This window comes from Mus caroli, unplaced genomic scaffold (genome assembly GCF_978045245.1).
Source record: "Mus caroli unplaced genomic scaffold, Mus_caroli_1 scaffold_4, whole genome shotgun sequence".
In the NCBI taxonomy this organism is placed as follows: Eukaryota; Metazoa; Chordata; class Mammalia; order Rodentia; family Muridae; genus Mus; species Mus caroli.
In genome coordinates this window covers 21,425,184-21,451,179 of record NW_028227259.1, presented here as the reverse complement: position 1 = coordinate 21,451,179, position 25,996 = coordinate 21,425,184, and the positions used below count along the sequence as shown (strand labels likewise).

The following is a 25,996-nucleotide window of genomic DNA, read 5'->3' as shown; positions in this document are numbered from 1 at the left end:
ATCATAGAGATGTCTCACTGCTCTTCCAGAGGTCCTGAGTTCAGTTCCCAGCAACCACAGGGTGGCTCACAACCATCTGCAGTGGGATCTGACGCCCTCCTCTGGTGTGTCTGAAGATGTGTGTACTTACATACATAAATCAAATAAATAAATAAATAAATCTTAAAAAAAATAAAACATCCTGGAAAAGAGAGACGGTGACCTTCACCTTCACCTGCCGGGTTCCAGCGCTCAGCTAATGAGCAAGCCTCCCGGGAAACGGACGCCAGCCTATCTGGGCATTTCCTGAAATGTTTCCGTACTGCAGAAATCAGATGCTTCAACTTGAAACGTGAGTGTCAATGTGAGTTTGAAGGACCAGGTAAAGCAAGTTCTGCGCCTCCTTTTTACTTGTACTTTTCCTTCTTGGGCCTTGCTGTTCTTCTGTTACTAACTGAAACTAGTTTGTTTCCTCCCCGCCCCCTGGCAGTCCTGATATTTTTACACAGCCTGACTTTCTGATAACTTCCTGTGGAAAATGCAGGTGGAGGCAGACTCTAAACAAGCCCAATGAGCAAGTTAATGTTAATTAAGCAATTAATGAGCAAACTTGGCCCAAGGACTTCTTGCAGTCAGCTGTTCTGAATTTACAGGAGGAATCCATGGTGTAGGGAGCCGTATTACCTTTCTCCAGCTTATGGCAAAGCTGGAGTCCTTTCTGGGGATGCAGACTCACTCACTTTCATTTCTACAAAGTTGTGCTGGAACTCTGTATAGGAAGTCTGTCCCAAGAGAAGGGAGCTCTGATGCCCGCCACTCTCGATAGGATGCTTTGGGGAAAGATGGGGATGTGATTATTTAAATCTGTTTCCTCTTGAGGCTACTGTCTATTGTAAGGTCTCAGTCATTGTCTATAAATTAAGAGGTTTGAAACAAAAGATGCATCACTAATAACTTTTGGCTTTCTGCATGTCTAAATTGTGGTCTGGGGTCTCAACACTGCATATTTTGAGTTCCAAACACTGGGCAGTGTTTGGTCAGCTGTTATGAGAACATCTTCATTTAAAAATTTTTATTATTCAGAAGCTACAACTCAATAACTTCAACACACACTAGCACTTCAGCGAAATTGAGAACATGAGGAAGTTTCAAGCCTCAGACTGTAGTCAGGTGTGTGCACGCATGTGGGTGTGCAGGTGTGTGGTGGGGAACAGATGATAAGACAGGATTAAACTTTATTTTATTTGGTCCTGGAAATTGAGCTTGGGCTTATTCATGCCAGGAAGCTCTTTATCACAGGACTGTATCTCCAACTCCCAAACTGTATTTTAAATGTCCCAGATACACTCTTGTCAGGCACACATATCTCCTCCCATCAAATTTCTTATTCTGGAAATTCAATTTGCCCTATATTAAATAGCCTCAGAGTGAAAATATGATTTGTATAGAATCAAGGAACACCAAAAGGAATAGTGTGTGTGTGTGTGTGCCTGCTTCAGCTCATATCTAGCTTAAAGCTCGTTGTTCTTTCTCTTTCATACGGTTTTATTCTCCACATATGTATGTTTGTCCATCATATACGTATGCACAGAGAGGAGAAAGTAAATAAACAACAACAAAAAAAACCCCTCTCATCCCTGTCCATAGCTCCTGTTACCTGGTGTGATCAAGACCTATGGAGAATGACAGGACAGGAGTCCATTTAAGAGCCCCAGCCCCAGAGAACACCGAACGTGTCTGGTACTGGGTGAAGGTCTTGGCCTGAGTAGAACAGCCTTTGTAGTTCTCCACCTTGGAGTGGTCAGTTGCAGTTTGGCGTCAGCAAGTGCCTGGCATTCTGAAAGCTGACAACCCCCGAGCTTATTGCCTGGAAATAATAACTCATTGCATTCTCCAGAACTCCCAGGTCGCTGAGAAGATACCAGGCAGACAGTTGTGTGTTCTCTGGTTCTTACCCTGTGCCGGACTTTGTGTGTAGGTAAAGCACAGGTATTAAGTCAGGAACAAAGACAGAATCTATGACTTAAAAAGACAGTTCATGCGGCCCAAGTGCCAAGCGCTGGAAGCGGGAACCAGAGAACAGCAGAGCAAACATGCGGGAGTGGACGGCCCGAAGCACACACAATAGAGCTGTACCCACAAGCAGTCATGCTCACACTTACATGGTGAGGTCTCATACTACCTTAGTTTGCTTTAAGCATTTCCATCATCTGAGAGTGTGGGAGGGAAAAACAGAATAGTTAAAGGTAAAGTAAATCACTAAACAGCTCAGCGCTACTGCCTCAGAGACTAAAGGCAGAATTCCATTCACGCTGTGCAGGGACACCCGTTTGAGAGCTTTGTAGCCAGCGAAGGCTCAGTCCCGAGAACCAGGCTGGCTGGGCTCATTCCTTGACCCTGCAACTTGCTAGCTATTTGACCCCGATGGACAATTATCTTGTCTTTTTGTACCTTTGTTTTCTTATCTGCAAATGGGTCTCACAGTAGCACTTACCTCATGAGCACGTGGTGAGGATGCTACTGAGCGGCACAGAGAAAGCACTCAGGGCAGTCCTAGTCAGTACCCAACATTCTCCAAGTGTTCAAAACAATGACATCAATGTTAGTGGTGTCTTTGTCTTCCCTAAGGAACACAGCTGAGACTAGAGGAAAAAAAAATCACTGAAATCCAAAGACTTGGAGAATTTTAGTTGTTCTGTAAGAAAACTAACTCAGGAGCGGACAAAGTAAGAAAGGCATGGGGGTTGAGAAATAGCTGTGTCCTGTTAGAGTCTTTCGAGGACTTCGTTTCAAACTCTAGATTATCCCTAAAGCAATCCAGAATGGGATTTGAAGAATGATAAAGAATATAAGTCAATTGTTTACACATAGATCAATTAGCCCAAAGCTTGGTTGACCCCCAGCAACTCAAACTCTATCAGTATCCTTGGGCTCTGTGCTCTACAGAGATGAGACCACATTCTGTGTAGTTTCGTTTGCTTGAGTCCTGTGTCTCTTAGACAACTGCCAAAAGGTGCAGTGAAGAGACCGGCACGGCAGTGAGTACCTCAGGCTGGTCCAGTCTTACAGGAGGGCAGGCTTCTTCTGTACTCTTTCCCAGAGCCATCTGGCCAGCATTGACCTCACTTGGCAGGACTTTGTGGTTCAAAGAGAAAAAATGGGACTCTGAGAGGGAGGTGACATCTTAATCTAAAGGAAACTTTCAAGCAAAAAATGGTCCCGGATGACCTTGATGGCATGTGCCCCCATTGACCACCCTCTGTGGTCACAATGTGGAATTTTGTCCTCTGAACATGGTATTGCTCTGTTGAAATCAGAGCAGCCGGGATTACCCTCATAAAAGACTGGGTCCACTAACATTCCCTCATGGGAGAAAGGGAGGAATCACCAGGCCCTCACTCTAGAGAGCCTTCTCTCAAGGATACACTGGGGGCCGGGGGTGGGGTGGGGTGGGGAGGGAAAATTGGTGGGTTTTGAGGACCTGCTTTGTAGGTAACCCAAAGTCAAACAAACTGGTCCACCAAGCTGAACTTAGTGGAATTGTTCTTTGGTTTGTCATTTTCCATCTATCTGGGGATCCAGATATAGACTCCCATAACTCACAGAACAAGTGCTAGCTAGGCAGTAATGGCATACAATTAGTTCTTTACTTTCTAAACGAGTGCCACTCTCTCTACCTCCCAGTGGTGCAGTCATCCATGTACATGCCTAAGGAGCTAGGCCTCCCCATCCCCCCACAGACGGTCATAGCATGGATCTCCAAGGGAAGAGTTGTCTGTTCCCTGTATTCTAGGGTATGCCAGTCCTTCTTCAATGACTCTGGGTTTATAGACTCTCAACCCCCTGGTTTTCCATTGACTCTTGGTTCTCTTCTTGATTCTTTTATTGCTATTCTCAATAGCCCTGGTCTGAGGAAGTTTTAGACAGAGATCTAGGCCGGTCCTTTAACCTTTTCAATGTGACAGAAGGCACAGAGTTCAAGTGCTGGCTCACTTTTGGTATATGAGCATTCAGATGAGGAGACTTGATCTTCTAAAGTTGGGCACGAGAACCATCCTTCACACTAAATGAAAAGTAACTATAAACTTTCAGATGGTGGACTATGGAAGGGAAGAGTAATGGAGAACATGCTAGGACATGTTAGTAACAGGGAACATGTTAGGACATGTTAGTAATGGAGAACATGTTAGGACATGTTAGTAATGGGGAGCATGTTAGGACATGTTAGTAATGGGGAGCATGTTAGGACATGTTTAGTAGTGGAGAACATGTTAGGATATGTTGAGTAGCCCTGATACCTTCCCTTTGTCAGAACAGGTGAGGCACAAGCAGTGTTGCAGGAAGTAAGCTTGCTCCCTGAAATAGACATGGCTGTCTTTCTTAGCTTTAAGCAAGGCACAGTCTTCCACCGTACAGGGTCTGTGGCTATATTGTGGTACCCTGAGAAGACCACTGCTTTGATCAGGGATTAATAAGGTTTTCTTTTAATATTTAGTATAACCTGGAGTTAAATTCCACAGTCAAGGAACTGCTAGGCAACCGTGGGCTTCTGAGTCCAAGCTCTGATTTCTCATGCAGCCTCTCACTATGTCAAGTACAGCAGGCCTCTTGCTGTGGGAGGAGCTAGGATGGCTCTGATCACAGCTCCATGTATATGACATGGAAGCTGGCTTTAAAAACCACAGCCTTAGATCTTTTCAATCACAGGAACTGTTTCAGACTGCAGAACACAGAGACACCTTGATCTGCTCAACGCTCTTTTGAAGAGATTCTATTTGTGCCATTAGAATGTCGCTCAGGCAGTGGTGTCAATGGGAAGAAGAGACAGAATGTTCGAAGAAGCAAAGGGATTTTTTTTCAACCTAAAAGAGCAGGTCTGATGAATTGATGTTTGCAGAAATAGTGACATTTAAACAGAATTATTAAGCAATTAGTCCAAATTACAGTTGGGACGGGAAATAGGCGATTTCAAAGGGAATCATTAGAAGAAAGCCTTCATTGTGCTGTGAAGTTTTCATCCTGCACTGACTTCCTGAGTCCACATCAGTTGCAGAAGGCTGATATTTTGGCAGAAGAGATTTGTGGATGGTATGAAGAAGCCACATGTTCTGGGGGGGGGGCACTGTCAGTGAGCTCCTTGGCTCACAGGGGCACTTTTGGAGATCCCTAGATGCAGTGAAGACATCTCTCTGGGCATCATTATCGAGCACAGGGTGTATTTTAGTAGAGTTCAATGGTAGTCACTTTTGAATTCTGTTCTGGGTTGCAATCCATCCCCAAGGCTAGTTCAGAGGCCTCCCCAGGTATCAACTGAACGTCACAGAACCCAGAATCCCTTGGGAGATGGGCCTCTTGGGAAACTGTCTAGATTTCATTGACTGAGGTGTGAAGACTCAGACACTGTGGGTGGCACTGCTTTCTTACTGGGATGCTGGACTGAATAGATGAAGAAGGGAGCTGAGCAGAAGCATGCGTGCATTGATTACTGCCAGTTTCTGATCGACATAGTGTGAACAGCTCTCACACTCCTGCTGATGTGACTTCCCCTCTATGATGGATCTTAACCTGGAATCACCTGAAATAATTCCTTTCTCCCTTAAACTGACTTAATTGGGGTATTTTTACATGCGATTATTATAACAATAGGAAAAGAAGATACAGCAGCAGGCACAGGCTAGTTTTCTATGGAGGGAAGGATAGAACAGCCTCCACCATTAGAGGAGAAGCTGATGCCTGGATGACAGCCTGTGTCCTACGGTGACTTCACTGCAATGACTGACCTTATTATTTTAAAGATTTATTTATTTATTTTATTTTATGTGTACACGTTTTTCCTACATATGTATATAAATGCATGCACCACATGTGTGCCTCATGTTGGTGGAGCCAGAAGAGGGCATCAGACACTCCAGAGCTTGTTGCTGTAACTCTCCATCCCAAATAAGCCCCGGCAATGAAAACACGACTCAATTCATATGAATACACATGTTGTGCACCTAGATTGGGCAGATCTACCGCTACACTACCATCTTCCTCAGCTTATGAGACCCCTTAGAACTTGTGGTTTCTCCAGGCCATGTGCTTCTGCTCTGCTTTTCTTCTTCTTCCTCCTCTTCTGCATCCTCTCCCCCTCTTCCTTCTCCTCACCTTCCACTCCACCTTCCCTTTTATCTGCCCAATCATCAGCTCTCATTTATTTTACAAATTAAGGTGGGAAACAGGTTTACAGGAAATCACCTGAGTGCTGACTCATTCCTTGTTCACAGCCACTCACAGGAGAATGGAATTAACATCAAATATAATTAGCCCCAAGGCTAACCACAACAAGAACTGGAGTGGAGGACAGTTAGCATCTGCCATGGATGTTAGAAACTGAACTTAGATCCTTTGCAAGAGCAGCAATTGCTCTTAACCTCTGAGGGATCTCTTCAGCCTCGTGGTGACTTAGTACCTTTCAAGGTGTGTGTGTGTGTGTGTCTGTCTGTCTGTCTGTCTCTCTCTGTGTGTGTCTGTCTGTCTGTGTGTGTTTATGTATGTGTGTGTGTCTCTCTCTCTGTGTATGTATGTGTATCTGTGTGTGTTTGTGTGTCTATGTATGTGTGTCTGTGTGTGTGTGTCTGTCTGTGTGTGTTTATGTATGTGTGTCTCTTTCTCTTTGTGTATGTATGTGTATCTGTGTGTGTTTGTGTGTCTATGTATGTGTGTCTGTGTGTGTGTGTCTGTGTGTGTTTATGTATGTGTCTGTGTGTCTCTCTCTGTGTATGTATGTGTATTTGTGTGTGTTTGTGTGTCTATGTATGTGTCTGTGTGTCTGTGCAGACTAATCGGAGAGAACTGCTGGTTGGTATCTAGAGGGAACAGTAAAGAATCACTGTTAGCCCTCTGTAAAGGTACAGCATAGGAAAGATGAGGTGCAGAAGGAAGGAGCACGGGGAGATGAGAAAAGGGCAGGATAAATGCTGGAAGGGCAGATGGGGGCAGTTCCTCTGCCTGTTCTGGATCATAGATGAAGCCCTCCCTGTCCTTTCTTATGTCCACTCCTGTGTGCTCTGCTGTCAGGAATGGTGAGACTCTCTTCCGGTGATCTAATGGTAGCAAAGAGAAGGAACATGAGAATCTCATAAAAAAAAAAGTGTAATTCTTATCCAGGACTGTGAGACACCCTATTTCCTACTTTTTGAATTATAATAGGACATCAAGTTGGTTGTTGCATGGATTATTAAATATCCTTTCTCTTTGATGTTAGCACTAATAGGAAGAGGCAGCTGGAAAGTACACCGAGGTAGTGTTTAATGAGAGTCACGGAAGAGGCAGAGAAGAAATAACCATGAACCATTTGCAAACAGGAAGATCTGTGTGGAAAAGAAGACCTCCAGGAGCTTAGTACATCAGCACACATGCATAATATGCAATATATTTTATACCTCAGAGAGGACTGGGGATGTAGCTCAGTGCTTAGAAAGCATATGGAAGGTTCTGGATTTGATCCCCACTATTACTTTAAAGGGGGAAAAAAGACATTGGTCACTGCCATTGTTGGTCTCATTCACAAGGAGAGGTGCAAGGATGGATGCAATGTCTTCCACATGCTCCTGAGGTAGGAAAGCAAGTTGACTAGAATCCAGCTTCTGCTGAATATGTACTGAGGGACACTGAGGAAGGTTCTGCTTTAGGTATGGCCTAAAGTCTAAAAACATGTCTTTTAAATGTCTTGGGTACTATAAATGATACCATTTAATAAATAGGATTTCAGGCTGTTAATTGATCCACAACAGAAAGGGTAATTATTGTGTTTAATGAATCCTTTGAATAGCAAACAGCCCTACCTGTCAGATAATAACAAGAAAACCTGGTCAGGTCTCAGAATAAACTTCTTCTATCCCCCTCTGTGCCTGGAAAGTGATTCCTCAGACTAGCGACCTCAGAGAATTCTCTCTGGAAAAGATATCTTTTATTTCTATAATTGGATAAGGTCAAAGATGGACATTTATGAACCCAAAGACATTCCAGTTAAGACAAAGACAATGGTGCATAGCTTTTGTGTGTCTTTCCATAGTTCACCAAATAGTTTTTTTTATTATTTGAGAGGTAGACCTTTTAGCTATTTACATGATTCACTAAACACGATAACTACCCTTACTGTTGTGGATCAATTAACAGGCTGAAATCCTATTTATTAAATGGCATCAGTTATAGCACCCAAGACATTTAAAAGACAGTTGTTGTGTTTCCGTTGATTTGTCATCTGCTTGAGTGAACAGCCACTCCATGTATTTGAAACTTTAGAAAAACTACCTAAATCTCTCTCTGAGCATTTTATTTTTTATTTTTTTGTATTTGTATGCTCTGGGAGTTCGGGTTCTATGGTTTAATTTTCCACTTCCCAGGTGGTAGTAGATAATAGGTGGAAAGCTGGCTGTTGAATGATTTTTTTTCTTCTTTCAAATGCCTTGCCCCCAGTCTTCAGTGTTCATACGTGGAAGGGAGCCATGATAGGAACAGACATGAAATAAAGTCCTTGTGAAACATATTTTCGGTTGAGTGGTCCCTCAGGGAAGAAATACAGGGAGGTGTTATAATTCAGAGTTGGAATCAAAGAGACCCACCTACAGTTTGACAAGACCTTGGTGATCAATTATACAGACTGCTCACTTCATTTTATAGAGTGGGAAACAGAAGTTCTGCATAGACACACCCTTCTGGGAATGAGGCAGTGGTAGACTTCTTACCTTAGGACCTAAGATTCCCTGTCACGATGTTTCCCATATTTCAGTAGAAGAGCATTTAAATCAATGATGCATACCGGTAACTGGGTTGAATATTCATATCAGAAACACTTGGGACTAGTATTTTTTTTAAATTAAGAATTATTATGTATATATATGAGTATACTGTAGCTGTCTTCAGACACACCAGAAGGGGGGGCACCAGATCTCATTACAGATGGTTGTGAATCACCATGTGGTTGCTGGGAATTGAACTACAGACCTCTGGAAGAGCAGTCAGTGCTCTTAACTGCTGAGCCATTTCTCCAGCCCCCTGGTACTACTATTTTTGTATTTTGAAACATTTCCATGTACATAATGAGATCTCTTGGGACATAGAATCTAATTCTAAATACAAAATTCATTTCTTTTTTTTTATGTACATATAACTGGAGGTAATTTGGCACAACAGTTATAGTTTGCCTGTTTGGATTGTGACTCATCTCTTGAGGTCAGGTCTGGAATTTTCCACTTTTCACAAGTCAATGCTCAAAAGTGTCAGATTTTGGGAGGGTTCGAGATATTTACACTAAGGCTTTTCAACTTGTGTGGTATGAGTGAAGCACACAGCTTATCCTCTGAGATTACAGAGGTCTAATTACTGTAAGGAATCTAAGAGCAAAGTTAGAAAACAACCCCTCCAATAAAATAAAGTAAAAGGCATGGTATTGCCTCTAATGCGATCACCACACTTGCAATTCAAACAAGATACAGACTCCTTTACAGTCAGTCCTCTGACAAGTTTTTTCAACTTGTATTTGAAAAGCATTTACTTTAGAACTCTGAAGTCTTATTCTCTATATGGCTTTCAACTGAGAATTTTCATTGGGTAAAAAAAAAAAAAAAAAAAAAACCTTACATTTTATTCTTATAGTTGGTAAAGTAAACAACAAAACAAAACAAAACAAAAAAAACCAAAACCAAAACCAAACCAAACCAAACCAAAAGAAAACAAAAAAACCCCCACATTCTTATTGAGCCAAGATTCCTCCAGAGTACATCTTTGAAATAAAATCCAGGAACACTGGCTTTGCTGTAATGTATTTCTGTTGTCTTCTCTGACCTTAGCCTGCTGCTTTCCACCCTGTTAGCTGATGCCTCTCTTATATGGGATGGATTTGCTTAGCTCACATTTTTTAGAATGGAGCCTATTTCCTGTGTATTTAAAGGCTTCTGCTAAACATTGACATTTATGGGTAGATAATACAATGGTCGAGAGCACTTGTTGCTCTTCCAGAGGACCTGGGTTTGACTCTTAGCACCCATAAGGTGGCTCATAAACATCTGAAACTCCACTTCCAGGGGGTTTGACACCTTCTCTGACCTCTGCAGGCATCAGGCATACATGTGGTACACAGGCAACATACTCGTAAACATAAAGTAAATCTAGAAAAAGTTTAGGGAAAAAACACGATCAAAATATAGTGTATGAAATCTTTTTAAATAAAGAAGACGAAAATTACATTCATCTGTCTGTCTGTCTGTCTGACTATGTGTGAGTGTGTTTGTCGGTGCCTGTGCCATGACACATGTGTGTCAGGATCAGAGCACAGCTTGCAGGAGTTGTTTCTCTCTTTGGGATGGAAGTCAGGTTGTGAGGTTTGGTAGCAAGTCCCTTTATATGCTGAGCCATTGTGTTGGCTTGTATCTGCAGCCACCACCTCACTCCAAATCTTGGGTTACTTTGTAATTCTGATAACATTTAACTGACAATAAAAATTCAGTGTAAGTCTGCTTTTATGGAGTCATGTTTTTAATGAAAATACTAGCTTGTAAAATGCAAGAATCTGGGCATTGAGTCTACCATATAGGTGACATGAACCACCCTCTGGGTTTTGGGAATGAAATTCTGTCACTTAAAATGCACCTGAAACATCTCACCAGGCTCGGAGGTTAGTTAATGTCCCTGTTTCACAGTATCACCAGTTTAACCCTGTCCTCTCTCTGGGGTGACAGGTGGCTAAAAACACATTTAGACTTTTCTCTGAGGGGATATTTCTTTCTCCTTGACAGTCTCTCTCTGTCCCACAGCTTACTAGGAACTTGCCAGGGAGCTCCCGGAGGGAAGATCCCTTGCCTGCCTCAAGGCTTTCATCTACTCCCAGGTCAGAATCCTTTTCTGCTTTCAGAATTCACCAACCTGGTGGAACTACAAGTGTGTTAGAATTTCTTCTTGGCTGTTTAAAAGAGTAATTAAAAAAAAAAAGATAATGGACTATATGCATGAAAGGGTGTTTCTGTGTATGTGTGCTTTCCAATGGTATAGGCATTAGCCACATGTGTGTGTTTGAATTTCAGTTCCTAAGTTTCTCTAGACACATGATATTTTCTCAAGGATCCCATGTGACTCGGGCATGCTATTAGGCAGACTAGATATAGAAGACTTTCTTCATCACCTGCAGGGCAACACTGCTCCAACAATGATTGCACCTTAATAAAATCAGAGTGTGAACTGAACACCATTCTTATAAATCGAGTTCTGACAAAGGAGCAATGAAATAAGAATATCCCAGTCTGTTTTGGGCACAACTAATCAATCTATAAAGTGCAGATGGTGATTATTTCAAGAGCCATGCTTAGGATTCTGGGTATCCTTATGGCTGAATCAGCCCTATGGAGCCTTATTCCTCAATTGAGAGCCCAGGAGATCAGCCTTTATTTAAATAAAGAGGTAAAACTGATATGCACTAAAGTGGAGGTGTTTTCAATAGAGGTGTGTATGTGGTTGGGATATGTGGGAACTTTGCCAAACTAGATATCCTTCCCACCCTAGATTTGGTTCCTTGGGGAAGGAAGGTGTGGCATGAGAGACTTTTATGTAGATTGAAAAGACTCCTTTTGTGGAGTCTATGTATCAACTCTCCTCCTTCAGCTAAGAACTTAAAGGTGACTAAGTACAGAAAGACAAGGGCTATGTAGGTTAAGTACTTAAGACCTTATATAGGTTAAGCCTTGATTTCTTGGATTGGTTTTAAGAGCCATTCCACATTATGTTGTTAGAGTGGGCAAGACTTCTAGTTTGTAAGACTACATAGTTTCCCCAAAGCAGTGTGGTAAACACTGTAGGCAAGTTAGGAGCAAGCATTCATTTGTTCAAAAATTACTTATGTAGAAGCAGGAGGACCATGAACTTAAGACTAACCTGGGCTATATAGTAAGATTTTGTATATCAAAAAATATTACTCACAAAGCTAGGCATGGTGGTATATACCTTTAACCTCAGCACTTGGGAAGGTGAATTTCTGTGACTTCAAGGCTAACCTGGTCTATATAGTGAATTCTAGGTGAGCCAGCATGACATAGTGAGACACTGTGTCAAAAAAATATCACTTGCTTAGTTTCAAACAATGTCAAACACTGTGATACATGTTTTAGAATGTGACCGCTAAAATCTTACCTGGGCTTTGTAGTCAGTCTAAGTTTAAGTTTGGTATTTTTCTCTGTGTGTCCTCTGCCAAATTATTTATTAGTTGTAAGGTTCAGTTTCTTGTATTAAATTGGAAAATAAATATTATGAGGATTAAATGATACAAAATGCATAGTAAAATACAGTCAATTCTGGTGACTAGAGAATAACTATAGAGATTTTGCGACTAGAGTGTATCTCACTTACTTAGCAGCCATGAGAACCTGGATTTGATTCCCAACATAAAAAATAACCCAGACTCCTCACTGCAACAAGGACTTATTTGACTAGCAATAAGGTGGTGCTATAGGAAACCAAAGGTGTACATTGATTCCTGTGTGGTTTGATCAGCTCTGGGGTAGACCAGATGGTCCTGTCTAGCCCTGGCATCCTACAAACATGGACTACCAAGAAATCAGAGTGATGGTTGAGAGTGATCCAAGATACTATCTAAGTTCTTTCTTGCAGAGAGGAGGAGACTGGTAGAGCTGAAGTACATTCCCAAACCTTAAACACAACCAACTCTTTGAAGAGCTGAGATCAGAGCCTGATTACACACTGAGTGTTCATTAACTGCACAGTGAACATTCTCTCAGAAAAGAAATCTTCATCACTGAGAAATATTGGGAGCAATGCTTGTTTACTTACTATTATAGAACTGTGGGGTTATTTCTAAATATATTTTCAGAACCCAAATATTAGAATTAGTACAATTTTAATTTATCTTTGCTATCCTTTGAGATGTGGTATCAAAGTATCTTGCTCCATCTAGCTCCTGGCTGCATTCCATAATCCTCTCCCTCCTACACACCACCATCTTCAGTCAAGCTGCCCTTTGACATTCCTCCTCTTTATCTATCGTTGATTGACCTGCCATTGGTTGCTGCACTTGCTCTTCCCTCTTCTTGGAATTCCTTCCATCTGATGTTGTCAAGCAGTTTCTCGACATATCAGATGAAGGAGGCCACCTCAAAGATCTTCTCTGAACATACCCAGGGCAGTTACTTGGCTGCTGTTTAGCATGTCACCTGCTTTAAAATCTTTGCACAGAACCTTTTATTCTATGAAATGTTCTTGCCTCGTAACTATTTCCCCCACCCCCACAACTGGGTTCTGTGTAGCCCTGGTTATCCTAGAATTTACTCTATATACCAGGCTAGCCTTGAACTCAGAGATCCACCTGCCTCTGCCTCCCAAGGGCTGGGAATATAGGCATGTTCCACCACTGCCTGGCTTTATTTTATTTTATTTTATTTCATTTTTATTTTATGTGCTTTGGTGTGTTACCTGCATGTATGTCTGTGTGAGAATATCAGATCCTCCAGAACTGGAGTGACAAAAAATTGTGAGCTGTCAAGTGAGTTGTGGGAATTGAACCAGGACCCTCTGGGAGAACAGCCAGTATTCTTAACTACTGAACCATCTCCCAAGCCTCCCTGAAATGTTTTTATTGTCTGCCTCCCTCATTAGACAACAGACCTCAGTGAAACAAGACTTTTGTTTATTTGGTTCACTACTTTTTCCTCATTTTCTAGAACCATCTATAGCACATAGTAGGTGTTTAGTATTTACTGAATTGACCTGAATGAATGAACTCATGAGTGAATGTGGCATACCAGTTCAGGATCATAGGTGGTCCTATGCTTACTTTCTTGTTGGTGCTCTTCTTGTCTATGGACTCTCAAGCTCTAGATGCTGCCTAAAGCGGTGTGTGGGGCAGCAGGGAGAAATCCATTTACAGATACAGAACACAGAAAATGTGAGTAAATTAGATAACACTTAATGAGTAGTTGTTACCATGTGCCAGCTCATATCAAGGAGCTAGGCAGGCTCAATTCTCATTCCTGCTAGTGAGAATCAGTAAGCTGAAGTCTAAATAGCTAAGTGCCCAAGTACATATGGATGGTAAATTGAAGAGCCAGGCTTTGAACCTAGGTTATCTGGCTCCAGAGACTACAGTGCTAACTGCTATATAAAATCATAATGAGAGTTGTGATAGTAAAGATATAAGGTGGGTTAAATGGCTGAAAGTAAATGCAAATCCTAAATGTTTAATGAGTATGTAAGGATACAAATTAGGCTATAAGTATCTCCTACTGGCATCAAATGAAAAGGTATCTATCTCTATCTTTCCAAAGCTACAGGGGCATCCTGTGACTTGAAAACATCAGTGGAGATGAACATAGTTTCCAGCACTAGAGCTCTGATACAGGAATCCCTTAGGTATGTTCTATACGATTTTTTTGTCGGGATTAAGCTGTCCTCTCTGCATGCTGGGCCAGGCAGGGCCTGCTGAATGGATCATGTACATGTGGATTGATTGATGTGGTGGAGGTCTGTGAGCCTACCTTTGGCCCTAAGGTTTCACTCTGTTTATACTTCTACAAGGATTTGTTTCTTATTTGGCAATTGGACTTGCTATCTTGGTCCCCCCTGTACAGCCAGACCCCAGTGATGTCTAACAGTCATAAATAAGTAATTCCATGGAGTGAATGGTGCTATGGAAGGATGCTATTGTCAGCAGAGGCTGGGAGTCATAATAAAGACAGGTAGAGTGGTTCAGAAGGAGTTGGAGGCTGGGTCTACTGTAATTCAGAGTCCAGACAGCTTGCTGAGTTATCTCCACTATCTGGTTTCCATCTTCTTCAATGTATTTATTCAAATTCTATAAATTAAGTCTCAGTATGTCCTTGGCACCAAAATTTGGCCTTTTGTAGTTGCTCCTTTTTAAAAATTTTCTTTTTTTATTAAACTAATAAGATTTATTTTAAAATATACAACTCAGTATTGGCACTTTTAAAGTTATCAAAATAATTTATAATAGTTAAATACCTCTTAAATATAGATGATATCTTCTGAAGCTAAAAGTAATATTCACTCAACCAGTTTTTAAAATCTATTTGGAACATTAAACATGATGGAAGTAGAAAGAAAAATCTCTTATGAAGTCCTCTATTAAAGAAAATTGTGACAAGTTGCTGATTAGACAGAAACCATTCAATCTCCAAGGGAGAATATGCAGTGTAACTGTGGCTTCATACAGTGAATTGGGCAGTGTTCCTTCTGTTCCTATTTTGTGGAATAATTTGAAGAGTATTGGTATTAGGTCTTCTTTGAAAGTCTGATAGAATTCTTCACTAAACCGATCTGGTCCTGGGCTTTTATTGGTTAGGAAACTTTTAGTGATTGCTTCTATTTCTTTAGGGGTTATGGGACTGTTTTGATGGTTTATCTGACCCCATTTTAACTTTGGTTTTTGGTATCTGTCTAGAAAATTGTCCATTTCATCCAGACTTACTAGTGTTGTTGAATATAGGCTTTTGTAGTAGGATCTGATGATTTTTTTTTTAATTTCCTCAGTTTATGTTGTTAAACCTCCCTTTTCACTTCTGATTTTGTTAATTTGGGTACTGTCTCTGTGCCCTCTCATTAGTCTGGCTAAGGGTTTAGCTATCTTGCTGATTTTCTCAATGAACCAGCTCCTGGTTTGATTTATTCTTTGTATAGTTCTTTTTGTTTCTACTTGGTTGATTTCAGATCTGAGTTTGATAATTTCCTGCCATCTACTCCTTTTGGGTGTATTTGCTTCTTTTCGTTCTCGAGCTTTCAGGTGTGCTGTTAAGCTGCTAGTGTAAGCTCTCTCCAGTTTCTTTTTGGAGGCACTCAGAGCTGAGTTTTCCTCTTAGCACTGCTTTCATTGTGTCCCATAAGTTTGGATATGTTGTACCCTCTTTTTCATTAAATTTGAAAAAGTGCTTAATTTCTTTATTTCTTCCTTTACCAAATTATCATTGGGTAGGGTGTTATTCAGCTTTCATGTGTATGTGGGCTTTCTTTTGTTTTTGTTGCTACAGAAGACCAGCTTTAGTAAGAGGTGCTCTGATAGTATGCATGGGATTATTTCAGACTTCCTGTATCTGTTGAGGCCTGTTTTGTGACTGATTATACGGTCAGTTTTGGAGAAGGGACCATGAGGTGCTGGGAAGAAGGTATATTCTTTTTTTTTTTTTTGATTTTTAATATTTTTATTACATATTTTCCTCAATTACATTTCCAATGCTATCCCAAAAGTCCCCCATAGCGCCCCCCACTTCCCTACCCACCCATTCCCATTCTTTTGGCCCTGGCATTCCCCTATATTGGGGCATATAAAGTTTGCAAGTAGAAGGTATATTCTTTTGTTTTAGGGTAGAATGTTCTATAGATATCTGTTAAATCCATTTGGTCCATGACTTTTGTTAGTTTCAATGTGTCTCTGTTTAGTTTCTGTTTCCATGATCTGTCCATAGATGAAGGTGGGGTGTTGAAGTCTCCCACTATTAATGTGTGAGGTGCAATGTATGCTTTGAGCTTTAGTAGAGTTTCTTTCATGAATGTGGGTGCCCTTGTATTTGGAGCATAAATGTTCAGAATTGAGAGTTCTTTTTGGTAATTTTTCCTTTGATGAGTATGAGGTATCCTTCCTTATCCTTTTTGAAAACTTTTGGTTGAAAGTTGGTTTTATTCCATATTAGAATGGCTACTCCAGTTTGTTTTTTAGGACCATTTGCTTGAACAACAAATGGCACATGGGAAGTTTGATACTGGGTCATTCATATCAAGTCCAAGATCTTTCCATCCACTTCCCTTTTTAAGGGCAGCTAATGTGTGATGGCAAACTCTATCAGTTCTTTGCAAACACTCTTGCTGTCCAACATGCTTCCGTCTGTTGACTCACTGTTGCTGGCTACGCAAAGCAATCTTCAGTAGAGAAGTTAAGACATTATTTGTATCCTTTTGACTACATCCCCAGGTCCTTACAGTGGTAAGTCTCTTTGTGTCTGTCTGTCTGTCTGTCTGTCTGTTCATCCATCTGTGTGTGTATCTATCTATCTGTCTGCCTGTCTCCCTCATTTTCCTTCTTCTCTCAGATAGATATATGTCTGCTAGAAGTGAATAAACTACATGTCATCTGAGTCACAAAGCTAGAATAATTCAAAGAAGATGAGACAAGTCATGAGTTAGGGCACCAGGTTCTTCAAGCTCCTAAATCTTGTGTGACCAGTTCATTGCCTCTCCTTCTCTCTTCCATCCTGCCTTTTCTTTTCAGTGGCCACACCAACAACCATGTAGGTTGATTTATAGGTTGTACTTGTGTGCTCTTTGAAATGGAGCAAAAAATTGAAAAGCTTATGTCAAACCCATTCATTCACAGACACATTCAAGAACAAATTAATTTTAAAGCATTTATGGGCTCTTTAATGTTTTGAGTTTTGCTTTATAAATTTGTAGTGATCTTTATGGCAGAATGTCTATTTAAGCCAAAGCTCTTACAAACTTGGAGATATAATTTTACATAAGACATTTGGGGCTTAAATACATCATAGGATGGGAAATGAGGCTTAGAATTGAGGGAACCTCACACCACTTATTCCACAAAATGCAATCATCTGAAGTCAACCATGATGTTCAGAGTCATAGGTCTGCTGGAAAGGCCTTAGCGGCCACCTGCCTAGCCTTCTCATTGTAGAGATGGAAGGGCTGAGATCTAGAGCAAGTAAGTGATGTAGAGAAACTGAGGGCAGATCTGGACCCAGACCCTGGGGCTGCAAACCCTCCATGCACAAGATACCTATAGCATTGAACCTACCTATAGCATTGAACATTCTGACAATAGGAAAAACGTAGAGTGAACTATTTCTTCTTTGTCTGGAATTACTATCAAGCTTGGGTATCACTGGTAACCTTCTTCACATTGTTCAGGGACTTACTATGTCCCACAGAATGCTTTGGCACACACCTTATGCCTCTGTGTATCACATACTACTATGGGATATTGCTGGACATGTTTAGCATGACTTACTCATGTAGGCCATTGTTTTCTGGGCTCAGGACTCCATTTCACTCCAAGACAGCCAAAGGGATAGCAAATAATGAAAAGAAATCCAGGCATAGGTGTAAGCCTATATCATTATCCTGCCTTTAACACCACCTTCACAGTGATTGCCCTCTGCCTGTCTGTCCTCCTTGCCTTAACCCTTCGCTGAAGACAATAATTATTTTGGAGCATCGGCCCATCTGGAATTTCTTCAGGCTGATGTGGTCTACCTGGTTTTGGGGTATTACAGGTGTGCTGTCAGGTGTGTGGCCAATGCACAGGTTTCTCCAAGTGTGTTAGAAAGAGTGATCCCTTCCTTGAAAAAAAAAAAGAGGACTTCTTCCTGGTTATCAGCCAGGAAAAATTTTAGGAGGACACTGGGCAATGATTATGGACATTTTGGGTTGATACAACTGATAATAGCTACTGGTGGTCAGAGAACAAGAGACTCAAGGCCTTAGGGAAACCTCTCATAGAGAAATTGCCTTGCAGAACAAGCTTAGGGTAAGGCTGAGATGAATTTTATGAATTCTACTAATACCTGATAAACATATTATATTAAATTGGCATGTCCTGCATCAGCCACCCACTTGAACCAAGGCTATGTCTAAAATTTTTTAATGTACCAACATCATGAATCTCGATTTGCCAACAGCTCTGCATTGGTGACAAACACTTCCAATAGTATTGCTCTGAGACAGCATGAGAAATGATCTACTGAGAGGAGGCAGTCACCAGTCTCACACAACCCACCCCCACCTTCTGTTTAAAAGAACACATTGTATCATTGAATGCAATAAATGCATTGAATATAATGCTCAACACATTTTATCATCGAAAGGCTCCCTTCTACCTCTTTCTTCTTTGAGGTGACTTTGTCACCAAATTCCAAATTACAGATCCTTAAGCTTCAAGGAATAACTCTCTTTTCACCAAAGGGTTGGTGGTTCTTTTCTCAAAAATTTTTTTTAATATGTGTGGGCATTTTGCCTACATGTATACCTGTGCAGCCCATATACACATTGCCCATGGAGGCCAAATGTCCTGGGACTGAGTTCCAGACATTTTGAGTTACTATGTGGGTTCTGGGAATAAAACCTGAGTCCTCTGGAAGAGTGGCCAGTGCTCTTTAACTACTGAGCCTCTCTACACCCCTGGTTGATTTTCTTAATATAAGCAGGCAGTTATTCTCCATCTTATCATCTAGGCAGCTAAGTAGCTTTTAACACTCTTGGCAAGTTCACCAGACTTTGGTTGGCAAACTGAGTCTGTGTTTGTGAAGTGTCTGAGCCATGTCCTCTCTTCACTTGGATCTGGAAGAACTGGTGGTTTTACTCAGTCTCTGTCCACCTCTGCTTTCCTAAGCCTGAAGTGTTGGCCCTGCCTCTTGGGCTTTTAGAGGTGGCTGATGCAGTGAGAGCAGTGAGCTGAGTTGAAACACTCAACTCAGATTTCCACACTTCAACACCCCACTCACACGGATGCCTTTAAAAGGGACATCTTCATTTTCTAGAACTTTGGGACCATATATTTCTATTTCCTGGGATTTGAAGTTTTAGTTCTCACTGGAGAGTAGTAGACATATGTAAACGTAGTAAGGGACATTTCAGAATTGGATTTCAGAATCAACTGAATATTCTGTACTTCAGTCCTTAGCCTCAGAGTGGACTGGCATTAGATTGTCTCTTGTTCACAGTTACAAGTACTTCTGAGTGGGAATTCTTCACTTCTCTGCCTGTCTTTCTGAACAGAGACAGGATCTCAGGGATCCTGTCTGCTAGAGGAAGGTGGACTATAGTATTCCAGAGTGACCCACAGAGCCTGGGGGAGGGGACACAGCCGACCCATGTCATCACCACTTACAGACACTTGTTAAAACCTACATCTTGGGTTTTCCCTGGTGATCTCTTTATGTCACGTTAAAAAAAATGAGCACTATGATGATTAAATTTTTAAAATGTAGAAAACATGGAATCAAGATTAGTCTTAGAGATGTTTTTGGATGTTTTATTTAGTAAATGAGCAAGCAGTACAGGGTTAGCACAGAGAGGTGAGTGCCTGCCAGGTATTGGAGTTCTCAGGGGAAGTGGAACCAGTTTAAGGACAGATGCTAGCTGTGTCTTTTTAGGCACCTCTTCTGGGACCAGATCCTGGAGAATCTTAGGGTCAATGCCAAAACAAGTTGGTTGTGAGGTTGCTTGCTTTCCTAGGGAGTGGGATTATTCTAAAAGAGCAGAAGGTATTTCCCTGACTCCCTGGATCATGTGAGGCAAGAAGTCTCTGCTTCTGTTCCTGGGGTGGGGCTCCAGGGGTTCCCCTACATCTGTGATCACTGAGGTAGGGAGGCTCAGCCTGAGTGGGAGTTGATGGAGCTGCTTGTTGCAGGGAGCTGGGCTCTGCATGGCTGTTGGAGGAGGCTGGGGCTGCATTTCTGTATGTTCTGGGCCTTTGTGCTTTACTTATCAACTGAAGAAAGGTGGGTATGGGATGAGTGGCTCAAAATCCTTGGAAACACCTAGTCATCAGCTTACTGTTTATGCTACAGGCTTCAGCCCAGCCGGATACCCTGCCAACGCAATCTTGGTCTGGTTTGATGAGGCGTGGTTGTTGGCTTATGAGAACAAATCCTGGGCATGCAGCTCACATCTCTTCCTGTATCCTCTCCAGTCTAATCAAAATGTAGAGAAACATTTCAGCCATGTAGAGGCGGAGGATAAGGGCTGAAGTTTTAATCTGGAGCCATGGTACATTATTAGCACTTGGCACATCCTTTCATTCTTTCTATTTTTCTTTTGAGGGAGCCGCCTATACAATTTTTTTTTTCACTGAGAATGATAAATGGGCTTGGCGTTTCCCACTCCTGGGTTTTGCATGCTCCGTGACTGCACTTTCATTTTCCAATTTTCAGACATAACAAGTCCAGATGTGTGTGACCGAGAAGGTGCAGATATCCCAATGAGCTCAATTTTCCTGTAATACATATGGTGTTCAAACTGAGGGGCACACAGACAAGAGACAGAGATGGCGCTTCCTCTCTCATTGAAATCCCAATCTCCTTATTCTTAAAAGACAATATTTTGATCCATCCTATTAGGAACCTAGTGGAAGTGGGGAGTGTTTTGGTAGCTAAGCTGTGCCACTGTTTGTTCCTCAAGGAACTGTCAGAGTGCCCTTAAGCACACAGGCTGCAGTGATGAGTCTGTAGAGCATTCAATTCCAGAAATTACCAGCAGAAGTGACTGAAATCCTCAAAGTTGTGACTGTTTTCATCAGGGGCTTGCCTGTGAATGGCATTTATCTGGCTGCTGGGACTTGAGGTATGAGGGCCAAGACATATCTGTTATAGGATGCAACTGCTGCTGTTTTTGTTTTGGGAAGGCAAAGGAATATTAAGACATAATTCAGAAGGGATGGTCAGAACTCCTGGGTATAGCCAGGTGGGAGACTGCTAAGCAAGGTTGAATGTAAGTGGATGCTTAAATACTATTTTCTTTTCTAGATTTAAATGGGCAAGAAGAATGCAGCAGTAGTAGTAATAGTAGTAGTAGTAGATGTGTGTGTGTGTGTGTGTGTGTGTGGTATGAGAGTGTGAGGGTGTGTTTGTGTGTGGGTGAATGCTGAAGTCAGAAGGTGTGTTCATCCATGAGGGCACATATAGAAATGCATGGATGACACTGGACATCTTCTGGTATTTTTTTCACATTTTCTATGGCATTTTTTTTTTCAATCAAGGTCTTCCAGTGAACCTGGAACTCACAGGGAACCTGGTCAGGGAGGCCCTGGGATCTGCTGATCTCTCTCTTGCCCTGTCAGTGCTGGGGTTACAGGCACCCCTCCACACTGGCCTTTTATGTGGTTGATGGGGACCTGAACTTGAGCGAGCATAGTTGCACATTATCCTGAGCCATCTCCCCAGGAACATATGGATAGAGACTGTTAAAGCAGACAGATAAAGGCAAGAGACAATGTTTATACGAAAGTGAAGCGTGCTGGCTTTAGTGAGGTCCTAGTGGTGAAATGGCAATTGTAGTGATTGTAAGTTGGCATCATCTGTGCCAGTGTTATTATTAGAAGTGAACACACATTCCGGATCATTCATGAGGTTTACTGTTTCCTTAGCAGGATCAAGATGAAAGATTTGCAGTTGCATTTACAGGGATCAAATTGAGTTGGCATTGGATCCATTTAGTAACGCTAGGAATGATTCAGGGCTTTGCTGAGTGCCTGGAGTCATGTAAATTAAACATCATGGATGATGAAGGGGCCATGACCTATTTTCTCTCAGAGTTCTATATTGCTATAAATTATACAGGCAATTTCTTCTGTGCATCTGATGAGAGGGAGAATCTTGAAGTTGGTGATGGCATGACTGGAGATAGAAAAACAGGCAAAGGCTGAGAAGTAAGTAGTTAAATATAAATTGCAAAGATTTTAGTTTATGTAGAAAAATTAGCTTTCCTTTTTTTTTCCAGTATAGAATAGAGTTTATTCAGGGCATGGGGAGGGGAGTTAAGAGGGTAGTAGAGGCAGAGAAAGGCAAAGAGAAGGAGAGAATAGAAAAGTAGAGGCCAGCCATGGCCATGTGGAAAGAGGGGGGAAGGGGATGGGAGAGAGGGGGTAAGAGGTAAGAGGCAAGGGAGAGGCAAGAGTATAAGAACAGCTTTCCTTTTTGTTAACAGGATATATATATATATATATATATATATATATATATATATATATATAGAGAGAGAGAGAGAGAGAGAGAGAGAGAGAGACTATGGACTTTCAAACCACAACATCAGCATCATACAAAGAAACCCAAGCAAACAAATTCTCAAATCCAACACAGAAAAGCCAACATTTTATAGGACATGGAATGTCTTCTTTGTTCTTCTGGCTTTACTCCCTGTTTCTCTCTTACAGTACTTTTGAATACCTGAAATTGAGGCCACTGATTATTTTATTTATAAAGCAAGGACTATGACGAGATGCTCACTCCTGGCTCAGGTCGTAAAAATATCTGTGAGGTGATGTGTAACCAAATGTGCAGCGATCAGTTTAAAATCATCAAGATGCTCAAAGATGCACAGATCTTGGGGTGACTCAGCCAGCTGCTGTCTGTAGACAAGGGGTTCTATAAACAAGTCTTTGACTCCAGGCAAGGCTTCTTGCCTTGTGGATTGCAACAATTCTGGTAGATTACACAGAAGGCCAAAGGAAGAGTCTTCTCAAAGGTGGTAGAAGAAGACCCACCCTACGTTTCTGAGGACTTTAGGTACACATATTTCTAAAAGCATCAAAAAGAATTTGTGTGGTCTTTGCTGGATCAATACAGCTTTCTTGCTATTTCCTTATTCTTTTTCCCGATTTATTCATGTCAATGTTATCCAAAACAATTCCTGAGATGTTGGAAACATTCTATCTCCTTCTTTAAAAGAAGTTAAAGTTACATTATTATTTGCTTGTATGTGTGTGTCACAATGCCTGTGTGGAGGTCAGAAGACAACTTGTGGGGGTCAGTTCTCTCCTTCTACCATAAAGGTTTCAGGCACCAAACTCAGACTGTTAAGTTCGGTGGCAATCGAACTTAGCCCTCTAAGCCATATCTCTGGTTTCATCTTTAAAAATGTTACTGAACATGTAATTCTGCATTGTTTAAAATGGTAAGTCACTAGTCATTGGTATCTATGGGATGCTTGAAATGAAGCCAGCCTGCTTTGGAAAGGAGCCATATTTTGGCTTGTTAAATCTGAATTCAAATCGCCAGTCCCTGGTCTGAGTACTTGGTATTGGAATAGAGTTTTAACTAAATATTGAAGATGAGTCAGCCATAGGCGGATTTCAAAGGACAGTTGACAGTGTGGTGCAAGGAGGGACAGAAGGGAGGAACATTCAATAGAATTAGAATCAGCAAATGGTTCTGAGAGGGGAGGCTTCTGTGATGTTCTCAGTGAATCAAGAAGAAAAAGCCTTGGTGTTCCATGAGGTGTGAGAGTCTCAGGAACACACACACACACACACACACACACACACACACACACACACATGCATGTGCATTCACACACATACACACATGCACATACACATGATATGCACTTACACATGTACACATGCACCCCAATACACATGTATGCACACACACATTTACAGGCACATACATCACGCATGCACATGCATGCACACAATGACACACCCACAGGCACGTACACCATTCTTATTTTCCTCAGGGATCTCTAAAAAATGAAAAAGCAGAATAAGAAAGTAAAGAGTATTCTATTCATTTAAACACAGGCACTCGTGTTGTTGGAGATTTGGAAAATGATGGGTTACAGAGACTGTGTTGACAGTTAAGATTTTATATCAGAGAGAGAGAGAGAGAGAGAGAGAGAGAGAGAGAGAGATGTTTACATGAGAAAACTTCCCAGGGAAAGGAATCCTGGTCTTTTCTGATTGGATGGGCAGGATCAAACCAGCAGGCAGATCAGGTCAGTACAATAAGGAGGAAAAACCCTTCCTAGGTTGAATGTTGTAAGCTGAGGTTAAAAATAACTAGCACCTGGCACTCACTACAAGGACTGGTAAACTTGTAATCGTTGGTGTAAATATCAATACAAAATGATAATCTAATGAACATCTAATGTTGTCCTTAGAGAGACAGAGGGACAGAGACTTGCAGCCTTACAACTGGGAGAGATCCTTGTGGGCTGGGGTGGCCAGGGTGTGATGGGCTTGGACTGAGTAGAAAGCATAAGGAGAAACCATATCCCCAAGATGACAGTAGGAGCTGGTCATTTGAAAGTCAGAAATCATGCTTGACACATAGGATGATGGGAAGGCAGAAGACACAGGTTAGTGAGACAGGCTTGGAAAGTACATTTTCTGGACAAATACAGTGGTGTTAAAATAGTCAAGAGTGGACTGAGGAGGAGTTGTGGCAAGGCGAGATGCTTGCACACCTGGGAAAAGTCTGCTCAGACCTTATGTCATTGTCACAAGTAGGTCTGACAGCTACCATGTGCTCTGGAGAATGGCTTCTGACTTTCATTTTATATGGAAGTTGCCACCCAGACCAATGTGTCATTTCAGATGGAGCTTAAGAGATTAAGCCAATGTCTCCTTTATGCAACAGCCCAGAGCAACTGAAAGAAGTTACTATGGTTACTGTAGAGGACTAAAATTAAGATCAAAGGTGAAGATTTAAAATCCAAGGAAATAGAATAGGTTTGAACTACAGTTGGCATTCGTGCATTGTATGGGCTATCTGCTTATCTTCAGCAAAGGCATCTCTTTATGGAGCAATATCAGCACACAGTGGTTCAAGCAGCCCTTAGAGGTAGTACAGAGTCCTGGGCAGCAACATGTAACTCTGCTAGGCTTAGAAATGAAGATAAAGAAATCAGGTTTAGAATATGTGTGAGGTTTGTTTGTTTGTTTTTTCTTTTTTAGGCACACTTATCACCCAACCTGATGATTCTTGTTGCCTTGGTGGGTTGATTTGGGGGAATGTCTTAGACTCTATTGGCTAACATATTTCTCTTAAAAGTACCTGTCAAGAGGTTTAAGAATAAATATTTTCTGTAAGATACAGTTCTTCAAGCTGTCCTTTTGGACAGAGACTCTGTCTTGTACTCCAAATACGAGATGAAGACTTGTACATCTCCTAGAATAGATAATAGAATAATGTTGGACTAATTCCTGTTGGGCTGTCCTGCATGGAATGTGCTCAGGTATGGGAAGAAGGGGTTTGGCATCTGCATCCTGAATTATCAAGGCAGTTCCAGACATGGATCCCTCATTCTTTGGAGAGTGGGATAGGAGGTACCCTGACAGTTCCAACAATGGACCCACCTACCTGCAGTACTAGCATGAGGTGGTGTCTACATTACCATACTCTCCAACAAGCCAGGCCTGCAATTTGTGAAGAAATGACCTTGCTGTGCATCAGAAACCAGTCCCAAGAGAGACTCCAGGGTATGGAACAGGGTAGAAAGGATTATTGGAAAGGAG

At 41.6% G+C, this 25,996-nt stretch overlaps 1 protein-coding gene across 3 annotated transcripts in view; it reads right to left on the bottom strand.

Moving 5' to 3' along the window:
* The window catches only part of Lhfpl3 (LHFPL tetraspan subfamily member 3), a 549,054-nt gene that overhangs the window by 52,165 nt on the left and 470,893 nt on the right, over window positions 1-25,996 (bottom strand). Inside the window, exon 3 of one of the 3 annotated variants that reach the window (XM_029476925.2) lies at window positions 2,162-2,189. The exons of 1 other annotated variant lie outside the window; for it this stretch is intronic. In XM_029476925.2, the coding sequence (XP_029332785.1) occupies window positions 2,173-2,189 (17 nt within the window). In that variant the 3' untranslated portion in view covers window positions 2,162-2,172. Of the gene's footprint in view, window positions 1-2,141; window positions 2,190-25,996 lie in introns of all 3 variants that reach the window. One more of the 3 variants, XM_021162985.3, reaches the window with a different exon arrangement.